This window comes from Polychytrium aggregatum (genome assembly GCF_025602895.1).
Source record: "Polychytrium aggregatum strain JEL109 chromosome Unknown BJ171scaffold_18, whole genome shotgun sequence".
Lineage (NCBI taxonomy): Eukaryota > Fungi > Chytridiomycota > Chytridiomycetes > Polychytriales > Polychytrium > Polychytrium aggregatum.
Window position 1 is genome coordinate 29,662 of NW_026516220.1, and position 25,722 is coordinate 55,383.

Below are 25,722 nucleotides of genomic sequence, written 5' to 3' on the forward strand. Positions count from 1 at the left end.
CGCTCACGGATGCGCAACAAGTGATGGCGAAGTACTACGACCGCCGACACCAGGATGTCTCCTTTGAAGTTGGAGACCTTGTCTACCTGGACGCCGACAACATCAAGGTCCCCGAAGCCCAGTCAAAGAAGTTGTTGCCCAAGTACCGAGGACCGTTCAAGATAGCGGCCCGACCCAGTCCCCTCAACTACCTGTTGGACTTGCCACCTGGAAGCAAGCTCCATCCTGTCTTCCATGTGTCCAAGCTGCGTCGCCACACGACCCGCAGTCCAGCACAGTTCCCCGACGCCGACGAAGGTGTCCCGGACGACGCACCACTGGAAGACGACCTCGGACAATACTATACTCAAGAATATGAAGTCGAAAGGATCGTGAGGCACAAGAAAGTGGCTGATGGGTCACTTCGGTTTTATGTCAAGTGGGTTGGTTACCCACACTCGGGCAACACATGGCAAACACTGGAGGACTTGTCCCATGCACCCGAGGAGCTGAGTAAATACGGTAAACACCTCGAGGAGCCCCAAATAAAGAGCACACGCAGGGCTCCTCGCAGGAAGCCTTCTTAAGTGTGGGAGTGTAGGAGATGGTATCTCCGACGCTGTGCTGCGCGTACTGCGCGTACTGCGCGGCGCAGTGGGTCGTGACCTGTGCTGCGCTTTGCGTTTTCACGCACCGCAGGCAGGCCACCGCAGGGTATACCTGCGGGTTGCCCCCGTTCCCCCCGTTTGTCTGGAGTTCGGTTTTATCGTGAATAAACGTAAGTGCTCCCCGAGCTCACCCGTCCGCTAGAGTAGCCTAGCACCGCCCTGTTCTGCCCCGTCCTGTCTTGTCTTGTACCCCCTCCCTCCCCGTCTTGCCCCAACGTCCCAGTAGTGGACGTTACAGCGGCACTGGTTGACGAAGGGGCGGAACTTTGACCTGGTGCCGTCGAACTTGTCCGGGGTCGGCATGTGGGGGAGCTGCGGGGCGGCGGAAGAGTGTGTGGTCCGGAGGAGAACCAGTTCCTCCTGGAGGGCAACGATTTGGGCCTGGAGTTGGTCCATGTGGGATATGGGGGCGGGGGGGAGAGTGCAGAGAAGACAACAGAGAATAGAAGGATGAGGGCAGCAACGAAGCCTCAGCCAAGCAGGTGGTCAGACAGAGAGAGGGAGTTCGAACAATATGTGAGGACCACGACAAGCAACGACACTGGACGACCAGGTGCTTGGCGAACAACGATAAGCTATATTACGACTTATCAGATAACAACAAGTGTTGTTCGAACTGCAGATACAAAATGGGTGCAAGAAAGGAGGGGCTTTATAGCCAAGAGGGAAACCGAAGGGCGAAAGTGGGCGAGAAGGGTGGAGCGACAAACGATGGACGAGAAGGGGGTGCGAGGGAGGCGGAGCATCCAGCGAGAGGGGCGAAGCACAGCGCAGTCGGAGGCGAAGTAAGAGTCATCGGCGCCAGCCAATCAGGGAATACACGCCAAGACAAACAAACATGACTCACGGTGCATCACGCGCAGCAGTCCACACGTGTTCCCAACGTGCATGATCATCACACTTGTCCAGGAAGGACAAGACTCGTAAGGAGGGAGGTGACTCCGGTAGCTCCCCAAACCTGCACACACTCCTGCCACCCCAGCTCTTTGTTTCCGCCCTCCGAGCCGTTCCTGTCGCTCCGGAGACCCATGACATCACTGCCATGATCAAGTTGAAACTCAGGAACGACCCCACCTTTGAACCCATCCTGTCCCAGCTTGCCAAGGACCCCAGTTCTCGTCCAGGGTACTCCGTGGATGGAGAGCTGCTCCTGTTCGAAGGCCTTGTTTGTGTCCCAGATGCCCCTGAACTCAAGCGAGCGATCCTTCAAGAGTGTCACGACTCGGCTTCTGCTGGCCACTTCGGGATTGCCAAGACCTATGAGTTGGTCTCCCGCACCTTCCACTGGCCATCAATGCGCAAGTACATCAAAGATTACGTCTCTGGGTGCGAAACTTGCCAACGAAATAAGCATTGACGACACAAGCCCTTCGGTCTCTTGTCTCCTCTCCCCGTCCCTGATCGACCGTGGTCCTCGGTCGACTTTATCACTCAGCTTCCCGAGTCTTCCGGTCACACCGTCATTTGTGTTTTCGTTGACTGGTTCGCCAAGATGGCTCACTTCATCCCTTCTTCCAATGTGGCCACAGCCAAGGCCACCGCCAAGATGTTCTCTGACCGCGTATTCTGCCAACACGGCCTCCCGGACGACATCGTCTCCGACCGGGGCTCAACCTTTACGTCCAAGTTCGTCAAGGCCCTCCTCGATTTACTCAAGGTCAACCATAAGATGTCAACCGCCTTCCAGCCCCAAACAGATGGACAAACTGAACGAGTCAATTCCGTACTTGAACAGTACCTTCGATGTTATGTTAACTTCCAACAGGATGATTGGTCAACCCTCCTCCCTCACGCGGAATTTACGTACAACAATACCAGTCAAGCAACTATCGGATGTTCGCCATTTTTTGCCAACACCGGCGTCAACCCCAAATTCTCGATCACGATTCCCCGCGTCACCAAGACCACAAGTCTCGCAGGAGATCCGGTACAGGAGATCCAAGCCTTACATGAGGAACTCAAATTCAACATCCAGCTCGCACAGGAATCCCACGCCAAGTACTTCCATGCCAACCGAAGTCTGGGCCCTGCTTCAGCGTTGGTAGCCGAGTCTGGCTCTCGGCAAGGAATATCAAGACCTCACGACCAGCCGCCAAATTGGACAATCTCAAACTTGGCCCGTTCAATATCCTCGCCAAGGTCGGGCCAAGATCATTCAAGTTGGACTTACCTGCGTCCATGAAGGTCCACCCCGTTTTCCACATGTCGCTCCTGGAACTGGCTCCGGATGACAAGATACCCGGTCGGGCCCCTGCCAGACCTCCTCCGGTTCTCGTCAAAGGCAATGAAGAATGGGAAGTTGAGCGAATTTTGGACTCGAGGGTGTTCAGGGGTAAGCTTCAGTACTTCGTTCACTGGAAGGGGTACACGGAGATGGATCGCACGTGAGAACCCGCGGACAACCTCGAACATGCGGGACAACCTGTCAAACTCTTTCACAGGAGCTACCCCAGCAAACCTGGCCCTCTCGGACTACTGTCGCTGAGAGGGAGATAATGTCATGGACTACATCGATGTTCCCCTCCTCGCTCGGCCGGGACGCGTACCTAACGCTGAAGCCAGGTGACTCGGGAAAGAACCCGGGTTACTTCCGAGCCCGTGGTTGCAACAGCGCCGAACTGAGGCGGGATCACGCCGATATCTGCTCGCCTGCCTATGCTGAGGCTGGGCGCAGGCTTATAAACCCGGCAGACGTGCCTCTCCATTTGAACACTCATTGCCTCTTGTATTTTCATCTTGTGTTTCTCGTTTCGAATGTATTTAGAGTTTTCGTTTTCGCTTCTCTCCCGCTCTCGAGTTTTGACTGAAAGTAAGTGAGGCGGTCTAAGCCGAATCTATGCAATTGTTCAAAGGTTGGGTCAACGGTCAACTACCATCCCCCCCGTCTGAAGGTGGGGATTCTTTTTGTTTCAGTGTCCCAGACAAAATTGGGATCGTTGACTCTTGTCAGGAACGGGGCGTGGGAAACAAGCGTCAGCAAACCGGGTGGGCTCTTGACGGTGAAGACAGGGCGTGGGAATCGGAACGAGGGCAAGAACGAGGAGCAGGGGCAGGGAGCAAGGGCAAGGTACGAGAGAGTGATGATCTTATATTCAGAAAGGTGATAAGATAATTCACTGGGTGTGCTTTCCCTCTGGCCCCTGAGCTCCTCTATTTATACTTCGACCATCTAATCTATCATGTCATCGAGCTCAGCCACAGGATAAGCCACGCTGTGATCAAACAAAGTAAATGAATGAACTAATCTAACGAATGATGCAAGAGGGGCTCGATCACTATCAACCACCATGTCCATGGGGGCCATGACCAACTACCGCGCCACACCCCCAATCATGGCACGCGTCCATAACAACTCTGGTCCAGGAGTGTCGGGGTATGGGAAATAATGGGATGATGACAACGGTGGAGACATGGCCCAAGCACGATACAAGTGCTCCTTCGCGCCTTTGTCAGTTGTCGTCTGTCCTATTCTTTTGGCAGAATAGTATTGTACCCAGTATATTTTTTGAGACGCCATTGCCTGTAGTTCTTCAAACCTTACTGGGATCATTTCAAACGCCTGTGTGTTGCATTTGAATGAATCCCAGCAGGCTTAGCTTGCAGTATATCCAGCCCTCGGTGATTCTTTCATCATCCTCGTTGTTTCACAAGACGTATTATCTCAAGTTGCTCCATAGCATCTTACGCTTTCTATTCCTACTCGCCCTCATTGCAGCTTCTTGGGGCCTGGCATATTGTCTGTTCGCCTGGACCGCCCTCATCGGATTCTGATTATTGTCCGCTATGCAGTATGCGCGGCCTGTCGCTCTCTATTTTTTGGATCCGAGAATCATGATTTCGGGTGACCATTCAGTCAATCTGGACATCCATATATTCGGTACTGGATGCTCATCCTGGCCTCCCTGCATCATTCGTGAGAACTGGTCTTTTCTTTGTCTTTTTCAGCGAGATTTGGCTTGTCCCAGCTGAGTTCGGGGTCGGGATGAACCAGACACCCGGAGATTTTCGGATGAGCATGCCATAAACGGTATTGCTGGCCAAGGAAATCCATTCGGCTCTCTCATGAGTACCAAATTTTCTCCATGACCGGCCGTGGCGTACTCCCTGGTCTGCACTTCAGTCACAATATATTATCCCAGCACCCCCACATTTTTTCCGATATGGATTGCAACCGAGGCTGCTATTCCACTAATATACACCCACTTCACGGCGAGCTACGACAAGCAAAGTGTTGCGATATCTGGCATCCAAAACAGAACTTTCGCCTCATTCGGTCAGCCGATATGGGTTCCTTGACCTCAAATGGCCTGATTGCTAAACCCATTGGTGCTATTCTTGCTTCTCACTCGCTGCGCTCACTCATGCTCATTTCATTGTCGTGTCTTGTTCCGATGTGCAAATGTTGGAGAGTACCAAGGACCACTCTGGCCACGAAGGTGGCGCTGGCAAATACGGGAATCAAACGTATGACCACATTCAGAGAAACACCCACAATGCTTCGGTCCCTCGTTGTCCGCAGTACATTGCAAGAATGCGATCATGCGCATGTGTTCAAGGGAGTGAGTTGCAACGACTACTATCGATCGCTATTGTGGGGCTAGTCCCTTTCTGTAATGATGCTAAGCATTGTCTGAATTAACTTACATGGTTGGGGAAAATGTGATGGAATAGCATGAGCCCCAGGCATCATGCAAGGTGCTAAATAAGCATCCCACTGAGACCTATGTCCAGATCAAGCTTTGAGGTCAGTCGCTTCGTTCCAAGCCAACTTAATTGGGGAATTGGGACGCATACATTTCACCTCTCTACAAGCTTCCTCAAGTCAGGCTAATATCGCTACCTGACATTTACTAATTGCTCCCAAATATTGGCTATGGATTTACCTGACATATATCAAGTCGCTAAGAGTGTTGAATCCTTGGTCCGGGCCATGGGACGGTCTTTTCGACTGAATCGCGACTCCGAGCTTTTCAGAATCAGCAGATTCTCCGACATGACGAGTCATGCGAGTGGTCGATTGAGGTGTGACTTTGGTCGGCTTCGGCCGCCGGGAGGGACACGGGGTTGCTTGGAAACATTGCCTCTTCTCAGACTGCTCAACTTGTGCGAAATACTCAGCGTCTTCTTCAGGGAACACGCCACCTGTATCATCATTGAGACCCGGAGTATAACGACATTGTAGGGTTATTCCCCCAAAGAGTATCCACAGCCAACAAAGTAGCCCGAGTCATTTTGCTTGGGGAGGGAGCATGGACACAAGACTCACCACTTCGCTTCATCTTATCGCGACGAATCTTGCGGAGGAGGGTCAACAGCGTAATGATTTGGCTTCGGTGACTTGGTTGGTGCTGGTTGGTATTTGGATTCGCAGATTCGATACCGCGATCATTCCCACCATCCAGCTTATGGCCACTCCCAGTCCTTCCACTGCTTGCTTTTGGCAAGCCCATATCCCCATGATGAGAATAGTTGGTGATTGTTGAGCTATGCAACTCCCTCTCGAACTGGGTATTGGCCATTCGTTTGGTAGTCAGGGATAACTAGCTCGATTAGGCATTCAAAGTGGTCACAGTGCGGCATGTTTGCCAGGTATCCACCATGCCCAGAAGAGTGCCGCAGCAATGTGATCTACGAATACACACCTACCGGAAGGCGTGATGCAGTCGTGGCCGAGACAGCCGAGAGAGACTCTTGATAGGTGCTGATGATCTGGGGATCTCGTGAATTTCGACGAAGCAACTTTGACCGACGCTTCCATTTCTTCTTGGGCCATTCCGACATCACTCGAGATGTTAGCCCAAATCCGGATGATCCCGCTGTTTTGTGGATGGCAATTGCGGCAGCATTGCATTTGCAGCAACCGCCAATTGGAACAATAACAGCAACAGCTTCGAGAGCAAATGTGCCTCGATCGCGAACCGACCTTTTTCCTCGCCAAGCGTGAGAGCTTACGATGAACAATATCGATGGTCCAATCTGGCGAATTCTCTAAGGTGCTACTTGACTCTCGACTGACTGCCCGATGACGTTCGCGGGGCAATGCTCGTTTGTCCTGGGGTAACGAGCTCATCAAGCCGCGGACCCTTGGGCTCGACAGCTTGATCGCAATCGCTTCTCTGTGGAGCCGGAGACCATCCTGGAAAGATCTGGAGGCCAGGGCCCCCAATATCTCACTGGGCTGTGCTTCTCGGATTGCCGGAGAGGATTGGACCGCTGGCATGGACACCGTGGTGTTGAACAACATCAACCGCCAATCTCGATGATGGCCGTCGGCCGATTTGCGATCGTGTGGAGCGAGAGTGTGTGTGTGGTCCAATCGGACCCAACCCCAGGGAAACAGCCAGATCAATACCGCAAGCATCCTCTCATGAGGTGTTTTATAGCGTTTCCAAAATGAAATGGGGACACCCGTTATTAACCAAGACGGTGTTTTATCTGGAACCTGAATGCACCCACCCACTCATCGCATTCATGGCCGAGCACAGCACCATCTTGATATCGAGATATCATTGAGCTGTCCAGAGAGTCGAGTGGATGCACCACACTCACACATCGAGACATCAATGCCTCACGGAACATGATCTCGGCATGCCAGTCGATCATCGCCACAGGAGATCGACCGAGTGTATTCAAGACCATGCTTCCCAAACCAACCAAAACCACTCGATTGCCAACGAAGACAGGAGTGCAATCTCACGGCTTGCTCACTGGGCCTACACTCAGTCAGCGGGTTTCAGACCTCTGAAGCCAGGAAGGAACTGTCCCGTTTCTTTCTGGATAGACTGTATACACCTCGAGCATTTCTACCACCACCACCACCCCCACCAGGGCAAGGATGACCTGGACAGAGCTCTCAGGACTCGCACACGATGGAGTGGATGCCATTAGTGAGCCACAACATGGTAGACCACCTCCTGTTCGGACGATACTACGCCGTTACTGGATTATGAACAAAGACAGGAGCACCATCACAAACGCCAGGGATTCGGAAACCGTGATCGGCCTCTGAAATTGCGAATCAAGTATGCGATGAACAGCCAATTGTATGACGAATGGGCATGTATTGTTTACCCGAAAGGGTGCCCTTGGTCACCTATACAGGGGTCCTCTTCTCTGTGAGCGATCAGCAGCGTCGCTAATCCATCCAATCGCTCAAAAAAACAGTCACAGATGCGGCGTCTGAGATCCGAAATCATCTGGAGGCGTGTTCTGTGTCGCCCATGAGAATCCCGCTCTTATTCCCATTCGATCGTGGCTGGGGGTTTCGAGCTGGATAACAGACAGTCATGTTAGGTCACGACAGGAAAGCCAGCCTCTTGAACCATTGGGCTGCAAATTTAATCCCATCTGTCGAACCGACTTGGGCGTCTCGGCGAGCAATCGATGGGATATCGATGTTCAACGCTTTCCTACCTGACATCGTACACCACGCGGTTAACACCTTGAACTTCGTTGATGATTCGACTGCTAATGCGCTTCAGGACATCGTATGGGAACTCGAACCAATCTGCAGTCATAAAGTCCCGAGTCTCAACGGCGCGGAGTGCAATAACCTGCTCGTACGTTCTCTTGTCGCCCATGACACCGACAGAGCGAACCGGCAGAAGAGCGGCGTAGGCTGACAGAATCGCAATGTATACGGAGTCAGCAGGCAATCGTGGACGCCTCTCTGCACCCATCTTGTCGGGTCACAGTGTCCCACAACATGCCGCTCATCTTCAGCTGGCACTTTCATACCCTGGGAAATCTTGCGGTAAAGGCCGGCCTTTTTGATCTCATCAATATAGATATAGTCTGCTTGTCGAGCAATTGCGACTTGAGAAGGGGTCACTTCACCAAGAATGCGAATGGCAATGCCAGGCCCGGGGAACGGGTGGCGCCAGACCAATTCGTCGTCGATCTCGAGCACCTTGCCGAGGGCGCGAACTTCGTCTTTGAAAAGCTCGCGCAGAGGCTCAATCAGCTTGAGCTTCATGTCATCCAATAGGCCACCGACGTTCTGATGGGGTTGATGGGCAGACACAACAAGCATAAGTTCATGTGTGCGCCTTCCGTCGCCAACCCATTCCCGATTACAGATCCAATGAGCTACAACGAATCGAGCTCCTCTTTTCATGGGGGGAGGGAATTGTACAATGCTCCGATGCCCTTATCAAAACGATATGGGTGTCCTCATCTGCGGCCCCAAACAGCGAGGACGTATCATGAAGACTACTTGATACAGGACAGTCCCGGTTCGCCATGCTGCCTTGCCTACACGATACTCACATGGTGAGTCTTGATGGTGGCGCTAGGACCCTTGAACGAGATACTCTCGATGACATCGGGATACAATGTGCCCTGCAGAAGGAACTCAATTTTTCCCTTTCCTTGGTGCTCGACCTCCTGTTCGATGCGATGGGCCTCAGACTCAAATACTTCGATGAAGGTGTTTCCGATAATCTTGCGTTTAGACTCGGGATCGGTGATCTGCCATGGTCGATGGTATTGATAAGTCCCTTGTTCTGGTGCAAGCTGGGCCAGTGTCTACTTCTCTCGGATCCGACAAGACCCATCCGCACGAGTGCCAAAGCATATGTACATACACCCTTGAGGCGGCCAAGGAACAGATCCGACGCCTGGGCGACTGTGAGGTTGATCTTCAACTTTTCTTCAAGAATCATTTTGGTATCTTGGCATTCATTCAATCGCATAACACCGTTGTCGACCAAGATAGCGTGGAATCTGAAAATAAGCCGAAGCCGAGACGGCCATGCGTCAGCCTCTTCACCGGTATACACGCTCGGCAGCAACGGCACCAACCCATACTTGAAGACCCATCGCAGCAATAGCTCGTGATCTGGGCCTCCTTTATTGTCCCATGGCCACTTTGTCGTCGAGTGAGACTCAGTCCGTTCCAAATTCATCGCGGAGGGACTTACCGGTCTCCGATGGCCATGCTCATGAGCTTAGCGGCAATCGTGCTATCGACGCCGCCAGAGACCGCACCGACAACTTGGGCGGTAGGGCCAACGATGTTTCGGATGCGCTGGATTTCCTTTTCAATAAAATCAGACTGATCAAACAGTAGTGGTGTAAGAATCGATCCTTGTCGACAAACAAACGCCGTCGGTCAAATAACAGACACAGAGCACAGGGAAAAAAGGTCAAGATCGTACAGAAAATCAAAGGCAAGGCGGCTGGACAAGGTGACGCTCGGTCTTCCTCCCACCCCCAGCTTCGGTGACATTGCCGTGTACCATACCATAGTCCAGTTGCTCGAAGCGTTGCAAATACCAATGACAAAGTTCTTCAAGAGCTGAGAGCCCAGAGGGGTGTGAGTAACTTCGGGGTGGAACTGAATGCCGTAAATGCGCTCGGCCTCGCAGTCGATGGCCGTGAAGGGTGAAGTGGATGTGTTGGCAACGGCGCGGAACCCAGAGGGCACCTTGGCCAGTTGGTCGCCGTGGGACATCCAAACCTACGTATTCAGAGTATAATCACAATCAGTCACAGCGCAGCCCATGCACCGGCAGTACAGAGCTGCTCGATGCAGGTGAATATGATTTCGACCAAGCACATGCCTCATTCTGTCCAAAGCCTTCGCCCAACCATGATGTCACTTCTTACCTTCAACTTGGCAGGGAGGCCAGCAAAGAGCTTGCTATCTGAGGCCTGGACGCTGATTTCGGCGTGGCCATATTCGCGCTTGTCGCATGGAAGAACCTGTCCACCGCGAGTATGGGCTATTTCCTGCACGAGAAAAGCATGTGGTTATCGGCGTTAGTTACTGGGTCATCGATACGTATCCAACACGCAACCAGCACGTATCCGACACGGCAGGGCCTCATGATCGAACGCGCGATGCTTATCGTGTGAGGATAGCATCGGAGTAACCCGCCGAAATGCAGTATGGGGGGGCGGCGACGTACTTGGAGGCCGTAACAAATGCCTAGCTTAGGAATGTCCAGGCTCCAATAGGCAGGGTCCATATGCGGGGCGTCGTGATCATAGACCGAGTACGGGCTTCCGGAAAGAATCAGACCTGGTCGGTGGATATTCGCAATTAAGGCCCGGAAATGAGCCACCAGAGCAGTTAGATTTCCACGCCCATCCACATTGAAGAGAAGCATCCGGGTCTCAGTTGGCCTCTCGATCTTTGGGTGCCGTGAAACGTCGCTTGGACCACGCACTCTCAGCGATGGCATCCAGTGGAGGCCTCGGGTCACTCGGTAATAGGCAAATCGCCGATCTCGTGGCAGAGCAAGCGAGTGGAGCGCGGCGCTGCCAGTGCCATCGAGTTCAATAATACACCCACCCTTGGGCTTGAATTTGATTTCGGAGAGCTTGGTAGTGCACGCAAGCAGCTCGCAGTACACGCCGAGCTCGCGGATGCGGCGAGCAATCAGATGGGTGTACTGCGATCCAAAGTCGAGGATCAGGATGGTGTCGTAGATCTGCGAGACTTCGGTTGTGGGGCTCATCGTTGGCAGGCGGCGTTGGCGGGGCGACGGAGGAGCTGGATGTGCACGGCGTGGTTCCGATCGGTGGGAGAGCCAGTGAGGCGGGCGTCGCTGGTGGGATTTGAGGACGCCTCGCAGCCCCCCCAAAAAAAAAATCGTCGGGGCTTTTTGGCCGCCGCGTCACCTGATGCGCAGCACCGGGACCGGCTGCTCCGACAAGGCAGGCCTGCGAGCCCGATGCACTGCGCAGACGCACAGACCGGCAACTTGGACAGGGCGCCGACCGCGGCGATAAGGCCCCGTCGCTGCAATCTCGCCGCCTCGTCCTGGATCTTCTCCGCGTCCCTCCTCCCCCTCTCCGGCAGCCTCTTCCTCGCCGGCTTCATCGCACCCTGCCCGATCTCCGGCTCTCGTCATCATGGTCAACATTGCTATCGTCGGTCCCGGCTTGGTCGGCGCCGAGCTCATCTCGCAGCTCCGTGCCTACAACCAGCTTGCCCACTCAGCCAAACTCCCGGTCATTGCCATCAGCAACTCCAAAAAGATGCTTCTGACGACCCCTGCCAAGTGTGCGACCGCCTTGACGGGCGACTGGACCGTCGCCCCCGATGTGGTCGCTGCCGATCTTACCAGGGTTGCCCAGCATGCTGTCCAGCACCAGCCCTGCGTGATTGTCGATTGCACCTCCAGCGATTCGGTCGCGGCTCTCTACCCGTCGTGGCTCAAGCTGGGGCTCCATGTCGTTACCCCCAACAAGAAAGGGTTCTCGGGCAGTCTGAGTTTGTTCAAGGAGATCAAGGCTCTGACGGCTCCTAAGGCTGGCCACCGCTATCCGCTCGCCTACCACGAGGCGACTGTTGGGTAGGTATTGGCGATAGTTGACTCCAGCCAGTTCGCTGACGATCAGAACTGAGTCGATGAGCGGGCGGGCATCTCGTGGTGCCACGGTGGATGAGGAATTATAATGGAAACAAGGCAGTGCAAACCCAGCACGTTCGGGTGATGTCGGCTGAATCTTCTCCGCTCCCATCCGTCAGTGCCGGCCTGCCCATTATCAGCACTCTCACCGACTTGATTAGCACCGGAGATCATATTGAGAAAATCGAAGGCATCTTCTCGGGAACTCTGTCCTATATCTTCAACAACTTCTCGACCACGGGTGATGCTTCTACCCCAAAGTTCTCGGAAATTGTTGCAATTGCGAAGGCAAAGGGTTATACGGTCAGTACTCCGTGCCGATGCGATGCGAGTTGACTCTGTTCAATGGGCTGTCGATTGAAGGGTTTTGTCAGCTTGTGGACGGCAAGTCTGTTGGTCCACGATGACCTCAAACACTGGATTGTCTTCGTACTCCCATGGTGGCCACCATCGTGATTGCCCCCCCCCAGAAATTAAACCAGCGGCGACGGCCATCATTTGGATGCGATGTGCTATGGGATCAGCATCCGCGACCGACGAAGCAAAGTACCCCAATATGCTATGCTGACACGCGCCTTCTCGTCATTGCGACTTTGGTCGGAACCAGGAGCCAGATCCGAGAGATGACCTGAACGGTATGGATGTGGCCCGCAAAGTTGTCATCCTCGGCCGTGTTGCCGGCCAGGAGCTTTCTTTGGAATCTCTGGAAGTGGAAAACATTGTTCCACCTGAGCTTCGATCCATTTCCACATCGGAGGAGTTCATGGAGAAGCTACCTCTCTTTGACGACCACTTTGCCGCGCTCAACCAAAGTGCGCGCGAAAGTGGCTCTGTCCTCAGATTGGTGGGAACCGTTATCCCAGGCGGACAGAGCTCTGTCAAGTTGGTGAGGTAGGACCCACACACGATATCACTGCACAGGGACTCCGATCCGACCGTTAGGACGCATCTCCGTGGCGCATGGCGCAGATGCTAAAAAATCTACTCCTCAACCGGTCGATATATCCAGATACGATGCCTCCCACCCGTTCGCCTCGCTGAAGGGTAGCGACAACATCATTGCCTTCACCACCAAGCGATTCCCCAGCCCCCTCATCGTTCAGGGCTCAGGCGCGGGCGCGGCAGTCACGGCGCACGGCATTTTCTCAGACATTCTCAGAATCAATGCCATCACTAGCTATGCGCTCTAAGATGATCTGCGGTAGATATCGATGGGCACCGTCGGAGGCAGCGGCCAGCTGCAAATACGGAATACAATCCGATCGAGCATTGCCTCGGAGATCCTCTCTGCGACACCACTGGCACCAAGACCCAACCCCACGGCGAGGCTGCTCTGAGGACGGACCACAGTGACTGTGTGGCTGTGTGTGTGGCTGTGTGTGTGTGTGTGGCCGCATCGATGCGTGGGCGATAAGCTCCACGTGATTTAATCTTAATGAATTCATTGTGTGCGCAGCTGCACAGAACGAGCCCGCTGTGTCTGTGTGCGTCCAAACCAGACCCCCGCGGCGCTGGTGCCACATAACCAAACACAGATGCCTGCCTCATTCGCAGCCAGCAAAAATCAAATCCGCGCCTGGGAATCTCGGTGGTGGCCGTCGTTCATCGCCAAGATCCTCATTTTCTCCTGTCGGCGGCTGCCTCTGCTTACCGAAAAGCCCTAGCGCCATGTTCGCCCGATCCGCCTTTGCTCGCCTGCCTGCCCGTTCCAAGGTATGCTGCCGTCCCTTCCCCGATGTCCAGCCGCCAGTCGCTGGCCGCGCTGGCCGCCGCTTAGCTTGGGCAGCACAGCAGACCCCTCGCCGTGGTGCTTCGACACCACCCTCGCTTCCATTCCCGCCGGATGCATCGCTTCGTTTCCCCGACCAACCCTCTATTTACGATCTGTGGAACTTCAGTAACTTGCTCACGTCGAAGCAGCCTGCTTGTTGGTGGGCTGCTCGACCACCCATGTCACAATCTGCCAACTCATCCATCGCTTTCTTTATCCTCGGGCAACAGGCTGTGTCGTCCCAGCTCCGTTCGCTTGCCACGGCAAACACCAGCAACGCCGAGGGAACCTTCACCCCCGTAAGCCACTTCCCCTCCCCCAGCTTTTCATCTGCGCTGTGAGCCATTACTGCCGAGTCGATAATCCTCAACGTCCTCGCCAACAAGTCCGTCGTAGCCTTGGATGGACGCCGGGATCACACCGAGGCTCGTCAGGCTCGCTAACGTTGCTCTCTGGCTCTCCCATCCCCCAGGACGGAAAGCGTGTTGTCACCCTCATCCCCGGTGACGGTATCGGCCCCGAGATCTCCAAGTCGGTTCAGCGAATCTTTGCAGCGGACAATGTAAGAATCCGACATTAACGTGGCGTGCTGGGATACTTGGCCTTTTTCTGCTTGGGAACTAAACCGAATCACTCGCTCTGCAGGTGCCCATCACTTGGGAAGAAGTCAGTGTCACTCCCGTTCTCAAGGACGGCAAAACCGCCATTCCCGATGAGGCGCTCCACTCCATCAACCGCAACAAGCTTGCCCTCAAAGGTATGACCATGTTGCATTTACCAATGTCCGTTGTCGGGATGTCCTTTGTCTGACTGAACATCTTCGCTGCTTGTTTGCAGGTCCTCTTGCCACCCCTGTCGGAAAGGGCCACGTCTCCCTGAACTTGACCCTCCGAAGGTGAGATGCCGGGCAGATGCCCGGCATTCGGCAGCCACTTGCATGCAGCGCAGACACACATCCGTCTGTGCGTCAATGTTGGATCGATACTAATCCGACTCGCCGGTCCAATCGCACGCCCTTAGAACCTTTGACCTCTTTGCCAATGTTCGCCCTTGCCAGTCCATTGTTGGATATAAGACTCCCTTCGACAACGTCAACTCGGTTCTCATCCGCGAAAACACCGAGGGCGAGTACTCGGGTATCGAGCACCAGGTACTTTGGACTCTGCTTTTTCGGCCCGCTATCTTGAGTTGCGTGGTGGCTCTGGTGGCTCACCCATTTACCCAATACCTCTCTGTCGGTTGGCATGGCATGGCATTGCGTTGCGGCGCTGCTGCCATAGGTTGTTCCCGGTGTTGTCCAGTCCATCAAGCTGATCACCCAGAAGGCCTCGGAGCGCTGTGTGCGGTATGCCTTTGAGTATGCGCGCACTACCGGCCGAAAATCCGTCACTATCGTTCACAAGGCCAACATCCAGTACGTATCTGTGGTCCCTCGCTCGCAGTTTCCAAGCCCGCTACAGTCGACACATCCATTTAACTTTGGTGCTTTGTCTGCTCGAACGCACAATCCTCGGTCTCGCCAGGCGACTGTCCGACGGCCTTTTCCTCTCCACCGCCCAGGAAGTTGCCAAGGACTACCCCGACATCAAGTTCGAGGAGATTCTCTTGGACCGTGTCTGCCTCAAGGTACGACGGATACGCAGCTAAGCGATATATGAGGGGCGGAGCTGGTAGTCGGGCCTGTCGTATTTTGTATTCCTACTGGTGCTGACTGTCGACCAGCGGAAGTCCCAGCCAACCCCCGTTATGACATCAATGGTTAAGCCGCTTCGTGTCTGAACGACCCTATCTCTACTCTCCAACTACGCAGATCGTCCAAGACCCCACCCAGTACTCTGATACTGTCATGGCCATGCCTAACCTCTACGGTGACATTCTCTCGGATCTCTGCGCCGGCCTTATTGGCGGTCTTGGCCTCACTCCCTCTGGAAACATCGGACTGAAGGCCAGCATCTTCGAGAGTGTAAGCTCAGCTTCTTGCATTTGAAGTGGCACGCTTTTTGGGTCTGCGCTTCATTCCAACTCACCATCGCCTTTGTTTTAACGCATTCCTCCAGGTCCACGGAACCGCTCCCGATATTGCTGGCAAGGATCTGGCCAACCCCACCGCTCTCCTTCTCTCTGCCACCATGATGCTCCGTCATATGAAGCTCGAGGAGCACGCTGACCGCATCCAGAAGGCCGTCCTCAGCACCATCGCCGAGGGCAAGGTTCTCACAGGCGATCTTGGCGGCCGATCCACCAACACTCAGTTCACTGACGAAGTCATCCGCCATCTCTAATTTCGACTCGAGGCTTTCCGCGTGTAGTTACACAGCCGGAACGAGCAATATGATCCCGTAGACTGAGAAATACATCTCTATTCGCTCAACAATCGTTATTTGGCTCCCTGACCAGCATATATGTGTGGTGTTACTGCGACGGCATCCGTGCCTTGTAATGCGACAGACTCGATCGGTCCCAAAGGCATTACTGTTCCCGGAAAGTGCTGATTGCACTGTATTCAGGGGGAAATGGGACACTTTCCCAAAACCCATATGTCAGCGTAGTATGGGATGACATGCGTCTAACTATGCCATAAGAAATGCAAACAGATCATCTCGGCAGCCTCCGAGTGAAGACCACCGGTCGTAGTGCAGCGATGCGGAAATTGAGGGTGTTGTGCTTGGCCATGATTGCGATGAGTGGGTGGGTATATTCAGGTCACAGAAAAAAACACTGTCATGGCTCAAAATGGGGGGGTATCCCATTTTATTGTGGAAACGCTGTAATCCCTGATCTCACAGCACAGCTCGCGGAACTGGTAAGTCGCCCAGCAACAAAGCCTTCATCGGTTGTGGCATGCTCAAGACAAAAGTGTATTCAGGGTCTGAAGTGAGTGACTCCGTGCAAAGGAAGCTGTCCTGGCGAAACCCCGAACCGGGCACATGGTGCTTCAGCAACCAATGGGATCCTGGCCCGGGTGGTCGGAGCGGAACGTCGAGGCTTTCGGGCCTTGGTGCTATTCTTCCTTTTGGAAGGTCGCAGACTCCTGAGGCTTGGCCCGAACCAGAGGCTGGGAAGCACCCGACTTGGATCGTGCGGCTGGCTCGCCACAGCCAGATGAGTCAGGAACTTGTCGGTGCCTCAGCCATACCTTGAAGGTCATGATTGTCCAGGCCGTGTTCAAGAGACCCAGAAGCCAGAACATGAGAAAGCCAGGAACCGACACGGCCAGAGGCTGCGTCATCAACTCAGAAACAATGGCATAGAATCCGTTGCCAAGTTGTGGCAGAAGAAAGAAGAGGTACGGGAAAATCCAGGCCCGAAATAGCAGAAAGCTAAGAGCCCGTAGTAGTAGGAGAAGGGAGTAGGTCGACGTCTTTGCTGTGGATTCTGCCTGCCCTGCAGTTGCTTGAGAGAGGTGCGACCCGGAATTGATCAACGGTGCTTCTGCGGACTGGGACGACATTGAAATTCGCAAATGATACTGCCCCGACGACTCGGCTTCCGTCGAGATGCGGGATGAATCGAGTGACGCTGCTGAGCTGGTTTCATCAGCCAGCGGAGCCACGGCGGGATTCCAGACGAACTGATAGAACCATAGGCAGTTCTGGAAGATTGCCGTCAGCTCCGATACCATGTAGTAGGTGGATATGATGGCACAAGCTCGATAGTGTGGCATCAGAAGACAACAGTAAAAGGTCTTGACATGCCGTTTGCGATCCGCCCAGAGGCAGCCGCCAACCAGCCGGTACAAGCAAGCGTTAAGAAGCAGTCGGCAGCTCTCACGAATCCAGTCCCAGGAGAGGGATGCTTGCTTATCCACGAACAGAGTCGCCACATGCAATGATCGATTCTCAGACTGTCGCCTCCACTCACGGAGAGCCCAAGGGAAGCGCTTGATCTTCCCACAACTCATGAAGACCGAGCCCCTTACCATATAATGATGAAGCCACATAGTCCAATGGGAAGCTTGTTGCAGATACATGGTTCCCATGTCGTACAACGTATATCCGGCCAAGTGCGGATAGATCCAATCGAGCAGGGGCGGATACGTGGTGAAGATATTCGCATTCCGGAAGGCGCCAGAGAGGACCAAGTAACCCGCCAGCGAGCCAGTAGCAAGTGCGTGGATGGACGAGCAAACCCTGCGATCATCGGCCCGTCGGATGTCAGCGCACAGAGGCATGCCTGTGGCCAAGCATTCCCTCTCGCCCCAACTTTGGTAATGTAAGCCTCTCCTTCGCTCCCCCACATGGCAAGTACTAGGAATCGCCGAGATATCGCCACTTACTTCTCTGCGGTAAAAATTTGATTGCGATGCGAAAGCGAACGATAAGTCGCCAGAGGCACAAACCACTCAAGATTGGCAGCGACCGCGACCTTGACGATGCCAACGTGAACGGCTGAATAGGCGATCGTGAAGAGCAAACCACGGAAGAGACATGTCCAAAACATGAGAGTAGCTTGGTGACGAATCGATGGTGGATCTGCTGCCAGCAGGAGAAATCACAGTCAACAGGCTAGCCAGGCCGATGGAGATATGCAGACAATCATGTGGAAACGCAGGGCCACCAGTTGAGCATCTGGAGGGAAAAAAGCTCGTGGGATTCGGGGTGGAGCACAGCGACAAAATCCTGCGCCGGCACGTTGATACGACTGACGCGATCACGACGAAATCAAGCCCAGGTCAGAGCTATAAGCTGAGTGCATATCAGGACAGAATAAATCAAGTCTGACAATATAAGGAACGATAAAACAAGCTAAGCAATCCAGCGCAATGCAATCCAGCGCAATGTCATGAACGGCAATACAACGCAGTGCAATGCGGGCAATGCAGGCAATGTCATGAAGGGCAGCAGAATATAATGCAATGCATGCATGCGAAAGCACTCTGGCGGTCGAAATGAGACGCTCTGGTGGTTAAGAAAGCAAGCAGGACAAAGGGGTATCGACTCGCCAATAAACATGATGGCGGATTCTGCGGCTGGATGAGTGGGGATATTGGCTGCCCGGCCTGGAAGCTGCGAACCAGCCGCAGTCTGCAAACATCAGCAACGAGCAAAATCCGACCTGGCGATCAATATGCCTGACGCAAGAGCTGATGAATGGGAGCAGGTGGACGGCAAGATGGGACTGTGAGGCCAGCCGGCCAGCCAAGCCAACAATCTCAACCTGCCGACCAGCACACGCCTCCCGACCGCGTGCTCGGCCGCCGCGCGGCCTTCTCGGCAGGCCCGCAGCGCACACAGGATCCGCCAGCATCCTCCTCGCGAGGCGTCTTGGTCCTGGTCTTGGTCTTGGTCTTGGTCGTGGTGGAGCGGCAATTGTATGCCCAGGGCTCGTTTGGGGCTGGACCTGCTTGGGTCGGGCCTCTTGGCCGAGTCTCATCGGGCAGTGTCCTTTGGCGAGCCTCATTTGGCGAGCCGGGTGTGACTTTCACATGACTGAGCCGCAGCCTTGCGGAGTGTCGGCTTGGCATGTCCTGCGCTTGGGCTTGCGCTCGGTCGATCTCCTCTCGCCTGTTGCTGATCTGCTGCTGCTGACGGCCCTTCGTCCCTGACCATTGGCGTGCTCGATAGACTCTCCTCCATCTCCGTTCGAGTGTCTGTGTTCGCCGGCCCCATCCACCGCCTCAGGCTGACTGTGTCCGTCCCTGCCAGTGCTGTTGAGCTGCTCAAGAAACCAAAGCCATCGCCAACATGTTCAAGATCCGCCCGTCTCTGCTCTTCCCGGCATCGATCGTTCCGGCTCTTGCACGCCGACTCATTCCGAACCCTGCTGTCCGAGCAACTGCTCGGCTCGCTGTTTCTAGTGTATCGCAGCTCCAGCCGCGTGCCTTCACAGTCGGCGACCGCCCGCAGCATGACTCCATGGCAAGACCCTCGCCAAAGCTTGGGCAGCTTGTTCCGGCCCAGCGGCTTCGAGGAGCTCCCGCAAGCATCTTTTCCCACACCGTCAACCCGTCAATCTTGCACCGATCGGAGCTTGACGCCAAGCTTGTTATAAGGCGTCTATTCCACATGGCTCGCCCCGTCGAAATGGCGCAAGTGCCCGAGCCGGCCGGATCCAGCTCCGCATCGAACTCTGGATCTGCTAATGAGCGCAAGGAGCCGCGCGATATCAAGACGCTGATGCGAGAATACGGCTTGCTGGCGATCGGGGTGTACTTCACCTTCTCAACGATTCTGTTCATCTCGTGCTTCATTTCGATCAACTTCCTGGGCGTTGATGCAGCCATGGTGCAGTCGATCTTTGACAAAATCAAGAGCACATTGGGTCTCCACGTCGAGACTCCCGAAGAGCGGCAGTTGCGGGTCGAGAAGGAGCGCGACGAGGAGGCCACCGGCATCAAGGCCATCGTCTCGGCCTGGATCAAGAACCCGGCGATTCTGACACTCGCTGGCAATGTTTTGCTGGCTATGGCCATGACCAAGCTCTTCATCCCTCTCAAGGTCCCCCTGGTGGCCTTTGTGACGCCGATCGTGGCCCGCAGACTGAGGGCAATGGGCTACCACATTGGGCAAAAGGGAGGATTGGCCGACGCGGCCAAAACCGTGCGCGAGAAGATGCACCACCGCCAATGAGCAGCAAGCCGAGGTTTTCCGAAGCCTGCACAATCGCCCATCCAGTCCCAGGATGGCCATGATCGGCCTGGACCACCGCCAAGGACATCCGGGCAACAAATCTCGATATGATATGCATCCACCAATACAGTCTATCCAGAAAGAAACGGGACACTTCCACTTCCTGGCTTCAGATGTCTGAACCCCACTGACTGACTGTAGGCCCCAGTGAGCAGGCCATGGGATTGTTTCCCGTCTTGGTTGGCAATCGAGTGGTTTTGGTTGGTTTGGGAAGCATGGTCTTGAATACACTCGGTCGATCTCCTGTGGCGATGATCGACTGGCATGCCGAGATCATGTTCCGTGAGGCATTGATGTCTCGATGTGTGAGTGTGGTGCATCCACTCGACTCTCTGGACAGCTCAATGATATCTCGATATCAAGATGGTGCTGTGCTCGGCCATGAATGCGATGAGTGGGTGGGTGCATTCAGGTTCCAGATAAAACACCGTCTTGGTTAATAACGGGTGTCCCCATTTCATTTTGGAAACGCTATAAAACACCTCATGAGAGGATGCTTGCGGTATTGATCTGGCTGTTTCCCTGGGGTTGGGTCCGATTGGACCACACACACACTCTCGCTCCACACGATCGCAAATCGGCCGACGGCCATCATCGAGATTGGCCGACCACGAGAGCTGTCGCGTGGCGATTCGGCCTGGGCGGCTGGTGCGCCGATCTCCGCCAACAGGGCGGGCTGTCGCTCGGATTGCGCACGCGCGCGACCCTGCCATCCGCCTTGCAACTGGCGCGCTGTATTACACCGACGCGCACAGACCCGTCGGTGGCGCGTTGATCTTTCCTTTTGCAGGGCCTGGTGCGATGGCGCATTGCTGCATTGTTGCTGTTGCAGTTCGAGGGTTAGGTTCGGGATCCAACCCGACATCCGACATCCGACATCCGACATCCGACATCCGACATCCGACATCCGACATCCGACATCCGACATCCGACATCCGACATCCGACATCCGACATCCGACATCCGACATCCGACATCCGACATCCGACATCCGACATCCGACATCCAACATCCAACGTCCGACCCAGCATTGAAATTGGAAACCCTCGGCGCTTGGCGATGCTGCAGCCGCGCTGCGCTATTCCTGCACTCCCTGTCTGCTCTGTCCGGCGCTGCGTCGCCTTGTCAGGCCCCCGCTTTGTGCGTCCGTTGCCCCGTCGCCGGCTTGTCGATGGCCGTCCCACCTGCCATTTCGGTCCCTCGTACCCTTTGTGCTGCCTCGGCGTCGTCTTTGTCTTTCTCGCCTTCTCTGGAGGCTTCTCTGGCTGGCGACTCGCGATCGCAATCGCCCTCTGCTTGCGCTCTCCCCCCCCTTTGCCCACTTGGCTTTCGTCAACAGCCTTCGTCGGTCTGCTGGTCTGGATTGTCTGTCCCCTTCTGCTGATATCCCGCAGCGTCTGTCCACGATGAACCGAGCCCAGCCGCAGCCGCAGCAACAGCAACAGCAGCTGCACCCGCAGGTATGTCGGCCGCTCTCCCCCTGGCCCTCAGGCGCCTGGCCAGCGATCACCGAGGCGCCTAGTTTTCTCGGATTTGCGCCCCTGTTCACCTGTGTCCGCCGATTACGACGTTGAGCACAGCACCGAAGGACCAGGGCCACGTCGTCATGATGCCGGGCGTGATCCTCTGTAGCATTCGCCTTGACATCCCCGGTCGGATCGGAGAGTCCCTCCCGTCGTCGAGCCTCCCACATTTCCGGAATCTTCTCGCATTGCTCTGAACGTGATGCTCGGCACCCTTCCTCGTCTTGCTCGACATCCTAACAATTTCTTCCTTGGGTTTTCGTCCTTTTAGCACTATCAGGGCTACCGCCCCCCTCCCACCGGGTACCAGCAACAGGTCCCGATGCAACAGCATCAGCAGCAGCAACAACAGCCTCAACACAGGTTTTCGATGGATGATGCCGATTCGGTTTCGGACCAGTCCATAAACGATCACATCGAAGAGGCTACGACTCGTCCTCTTCACAGCGAGCCTCAGTACTCCTCCCGAATGTCTTCCATCAACGGGTATGGTATGGCGGGTACCCCTCAGGCCGCTGGTGCCAGACAAATGGGCCATCCGCAGCAGCAGTATTACCAGCAGCAAAGTCAGTACCCTGCACAGCCCTCGCAGCTGCAAAATCCTGTTCAGGCGCAATATCAGTACCAGCAGCCGCAACAGCCGCAACAGCCACAACAGCTGCAGCACCAACAGCAGCCTCTGCAACAGCAGCCCTTCCAGCACCCAGGCCAGCCCCCGCAGCAGCTTGGTGGTCCAAAGCAGGCCGGCGGCGTTAGCCACCCTGCTCGACAGAACTCGTACCCACCGCCCCAGGCTCAGAATCCCGGTCCATTTCGGGGTGCATCGTATCCTCCCGTGGTTGGCGCTGGCCAGCCTCCCAGCGGTATGGGCCAGCCCATGAACCCACCCGGCAGTGGTGCATATGGGGCCGAGGCCAATCCCCCCACACGATTCACCTCGCCGGCGCCCCAGAGTGGCTTCGTCGTACCTCCCCGAGGCATGCAGTCGCAGCAGCCCCGTAATCTTCCGTCCCAGGAAAACGTTGCCGCCGCCAACACACAGGAGACCAAGAAGAAACGAGGCACTGGTCTCTTCAATTTTGTTCTCAAGAAGGATAAAAAGAGCCAGGACAAGAAGCCTGCCAAGCCGGACGAATCGTCGACCACGACTCGCCAGCCGCCCACTTGGTCGATGCTGAAAGCAGACTCGCTGTCGCCGACAAACGACAAGCGCTCCTCCACCCAGATGCTTGCAGATTTCTTCAACACCGAGGCCCCCAATCTCGACGATCCTGTCTTCAAGCGAAAGCCCGACCCGCCCCAACGCCTCTCTGCTCAGCAGCATGCGTATCAATTCCCATCACGTGAACAAGGCGACCAGGACGGACCTCCGCCAAGAACGCTCTCCAACGGCAACGGCAACGGCAACGGCAACGGCAACGGCAACGGCCATGCCTACGAACAAGGTCCCGACGACTATTTCCCTGAAGATGAAGAATACTACGAGGACGACGATGAAGAGTCTGTCATGGACGGAACCCTCTTGCGCAATACCCAGCTGAACGCCGAGATTGATCCTGGCCAAACTGGCGACTCCCTCCCCAGACCAAACAGACGCAAGAGCAAACTGGTCAAGTTTGCATCTATGCATGAGGAGATTACATACGAAGTCGAAGACGACGAAGATGAGTACGGTGAATACGACGAAGAGTATTACGAGGACTACTATCCCGACGAAGCCGAGCCCTCAGATCAGGAGCCCGAGCCTTCACCTCAGCCCGAGCCAGAAAAGGCGCCAATGCAACCTCTGAAGCAGCGCATGTCCTCCCTGTCGTTCACGCCTGTTGCTGCACAGGTGCCAGGTACTCAAGGCCCGGCTCAGCAACAGCAACAACAGCAGCAGCAACAACAACAGCAGCAGCAGCAGCAGCAGCAGCAGCAGCAGCAGCAGCAGCAGCAGCAGCAACAGCAGTCCACATCAACCCCTCCTCCTCCTCCTCCTCCGGTTGCTCCTTTGGCTACAACCCCGCCCCGGACTGACAGTAGCACGGCGCCAAGCGATCGTGCAGTTCCCGTGCCTCTCAACCCACGAACGATCTCCAAGGCATCGGCACCAAAGCCCGTGACAGCAGCCGTGGTGTTGGCCACTCCGCCCGTTACATCCAGCGAGGTGGTGTCAAAGTCGACTGGCACTGATCCATATGAATCCACAGCAGGCCAGGATGCCGCCGTCGGGCCAGCCACCACCGCATCACTGGACTTGCTGCCCGCAGTCGTGCCTTCCGACTTTTCTCTGGATCTGGGCTCCAGCTTTGGCCTCCAGCCCTCAAGGTCTCCCCAGCCACAACAACCGAACCAATCTATCTCAGTTTCCGGCGCGACCACCATCACCGGTAACAAGCGAAACAGCTCGCTGAATGCTGGCGGCCAAGCTGGCGGCAACTTGCTCTCACCACCCGGAACTCCGGTGGAGCGCAACAGCCTCCAGGTCTCTGGTGACCGGACAAGTTTCCTGCTGATTCCCGGTGACCGCACTAGTATCAACGGCATCGCAGCCTTGTCCAACGTTGATGCGCCCAAGCCACGCCGCAAGGTCCGTCACGTCCAGATTCAGACTCGAGGCGCCACACTGAAGGAGGCCGAGTGTCAAACATCACCGACCGGGCCAAGTGAAGAGGAGCTAGCGAGGGTACGCGAAGAACAAGAGGCGGCCACAGCTGCTGCGGTCGATACGATTGAGTCGCTCGCCGCCCAGCTGGAAGATGAGCGTATGCGGTGCAAGCATCTGGAGGACGAGCGTGACGATTTGATTCAGCATCGCCAAGAGCTTCAGGCGGAGCGGATTGAGATCCTCTCCCAGAAAGATGATCTTCAGTCGCAAAACAACGATCTCGAGCAGCAAAACCTGGACCTGATCCGCAAGAATCAGGAGCTTCAAAAACAGAGCGAACAGCACCAGCAGACGCTAGCCGCCATGGCTGAGGATTTCACCAATCTGTCGCGCGAGCTGGAGGCTCTTCGACAAGAGAAAGAGGAGATGATTGCCGCAAACGAGGTCAACAAAAGCAAGTTCGATCGCCTCTCGGCCCAGGCTTTCAAAAAGATCAAAGAATTGCTCGCGGAGAAGCAAATGTACGAAATCGAGATCACGAGTCTCCGAGAACAGGTAAGCATAGCCGTCATAGTGCCGACACAGGCTTTGAAGTCCTGGTCGTATTAGATTGTGGTTCGTGCCTGCCGTCGCATGCCCTCCTCCACCGGCCATTTTTCGGGCAAGAATCGGGACTAAGTGTGGATACTGTGGACATGTAGGTCGAGATGTTGGACCAGGCCCACAACCAGCTGCTGGATTACGGTGAAGACGAGCTTCCTGAAGATGGCAACGGTTACAGCGGCCAGTACGATCAGTCGCTGTATGACCAGCAGTACGACCAGCAGTACGATCAGCAGTACGATCCGCAGTATGATCAGCAATACGGCGGCCCGCACGACCACCCGGGGCAGTATCAGCAACACTATGAGCAGCCGCCACAACATCACCCCGATCATCCAGCAGCCGCCCAGTCGTGAAGTGCCGATCGGCGCGGCCAAGGTCGACCCAAGTTGACTCAGAAAGCATCCTGTAAAGTCGCAGCAGCATGTCCAGCGACGGAACTTTTGCGGCGGCTCTGCCTTCATCCCTCTCGACGCGACCTCTTGATTGATATGACGTCATAGATTGGCACCAAATTTATCGTGGCAGCCACAACAGTACTGATTTAGTTATTCTTGCCTCTCTGCCGTTGCCCCTCCGATTACTATCATTATTGCTGC

General features: G+C 55.2%; 8 protein-coding genes across 8 annotated transcripts; 4 read left to right on the forward strand and 4 right to left on the reverse strand.

Annotated features, from left to right (window-relative positions):
• Nucleotides 1-4,814: 4,814 nt before the first annotated feature.
• Nucleotides 4,815-6,622, reverse strand: BJ171DRAFT_97139 (uncharacterized protein). Its single transcript, XM_053116005.1, has 5 exons — nt 6,290-6,622; nt 5,914-6,081; nt 5,531-5,789; nt 5,292-5,368; nt 4,815-5,089 (listed from the first exon to the last, which is right to left on the reverse strand). The coding sequence occupies exons 1-5, from the start codon at nt 6,426-6,428 to the stop codon at nt 5,013-5,015; spliced, it is 720 nt and encodes a 239-aa protein (XP_052966613.1). The 5' UTR covers nt 6,429-6,622; the 3' UTR covers nt 4,815-5,012.
• A 1,066-nt stretch (nt 6,623-7,688) lies between these two features.
• BJ171DRAFT_504575 (uncharacterized protein) lies at nt 7,689-11,218 on the reverse strand. Its single transcript, XM_053110945.1, has 10 exons — nt 10,945-11,218; nt 10,559-10,671; nt 10,257-10,379; nt 9,892-10,107; nt 9,569-9,702; nt 9,233-9,371; nt 8,916-9,116; nt 8,385-8,646; nt 8,061-8,265; nt 7,689-7,916 (listed from the first exon to the last, which is right to left on the reverse strand). The coding sequence occupies exons 1-10, from the start codon at nt 11,108-11,110 to the stop codon at nt 7,883-7,885; spliced, it is 1,593 nt and encodes a 530-aa protein (XP_052966614.1). The 5' UTR covers nt 11,111-11,218; the 3' UTR covers nt 7,689-7,882.
• A 37-nt stretch (nt 11,219-11,255) lies between these two features.
• On the forward strand, nt 11,256-13,462 carry BJ171DRAFT_504576 (homoserine dehydrogenase-domain-containing protein). Its single transcript, XM_053110946.1, is given in 5 exon segments — nt 11,256-11,950; nt 12,127-12,310; nt 12,615-12,898; nt 13,017-13,367; nt 13,380-13,462. The coding sequence occupies 4 exon segments, from the start codon at nt 11,508-11,510 to the stop codon at nt 13,195-13,197; spliced, it is 1,092 nt and encodes a 363-aa protein (XP_052966615.1). The 5' UTR covers nt 11,256-11,507; the 3' UTR covers nt 13,198-13,367; nt 13,380-13,462.
• A 144-nt stretch (nt 13,463-13,606) lies between these two features.
• On the forward strand, nt 13,607-16,152 carry BJ171DRAFT_442192 (alpha subunit of isocitrate dehydrogenase). Its single transcript, XM_053108088.1, has 10 exons — nt 13,607-13,720; nt 14,009-14,077; nt 14,251-14,340; nt 14,424-14,535; nt 14,616-14,673; nt 14,799-14,928; nt 15,059-15,192; nt 15,302-15,404; nt 15,589-15,741; nt 15,836-16,152. The coding sequence occupies exons 1-10, from the start codon at nt 13,676-13,678 to the stop codon at nt 16,058-16,060; spliced, it is 1,119 nt and encodes a 372-aa protein (XP_052966616.1). The 5' UTR covers nt 13,607-13,675; the 3' UTR covers nt 16,061-16,152.
• Nucleotides 16,153-16,717: 565 nt separating this feature from the next.
• Nucleotides 16,718-18,450, reverse strand: BJ171DRAFT_97402 (uncharacterized protein). The gene is made up of 3 exons (XM_053116008.1): nt 18,055-18,450; nt 17,698-17,908; nt 16,718-17,463 (listed from the first exon to the last, which is right to left on the reverse strand). The coding sequence occupies exons 1-3, from the start codon at nt 18,216-18,218 to the stop codon at nt 16,780-16,782; spliced, it is 1,059 nt and encodes a 352-aa protein (XP_052966617.1). The 5' UTR covers nt 18,219-18,450; the 3' UTR covers nt 16,718-16,779.
• BJ171DRAFT_97424 (uncharacterized protein) lies at nt 18,371-19,320 on the reverse strand. The gene is made up of 2 exons (XM_053116009.1): nt 18,834-19,320; nt 18,371-18,676 (listed from the first exon to the last, which is right to left on the reverse strand). Exons 1-2 carry the CDS (start codon nt 19,176-19,178, stop codon nt 18,524-18,526), a joined length of 498 nt encoding a protein of 165 aa, XP_052966618.1. The 5' UTR covers nt 19,179-19,320; the 3' UTR covers nt 18,371-18,523.
• Nucleotides 19,059-20,599, forward strand: BJ171DRAFT_504582 (uncharacterized protein). The gene has a single exon (XM_053110947.1). The coding sequence runs from the start codon at nt 19,463-19,465 to the stop codon at nt 20,345-20,347; it is 885 nt and encodes a 294-aa protein (XP_052966619.1). The 5' UTR covers nt 19,059-19,462; the 3' UTR covers nt 20,348-20,599.
• Nucleotides 20,600-21,639: 1,040 nt separating this feature from the next.
• BJ171DRAFT_97429 (uncharacterized protein) lies at nt 21,640-25,625 on the forward strand. The gene is made up of 3 exons (XM_053116010.1): nt 21,640-21,867; nt 22,202-25,075; nt 25,222-25,625. The coding sequence occupies exons 1-3, from the start codon at nt 21,814-21,816 to the stop codon at nt 25,477-25,479; spliced, it is 3,186 nt and encodes a 1,061-aa protein (XP_052966620.1). The 5' UTR covers nt 21,640-21,813; the 3' UTR covers nt 25,480-25,625.
• The last annotated feature ends 97 nt before the right edge of the window (nt 25,626-25,722 follow it).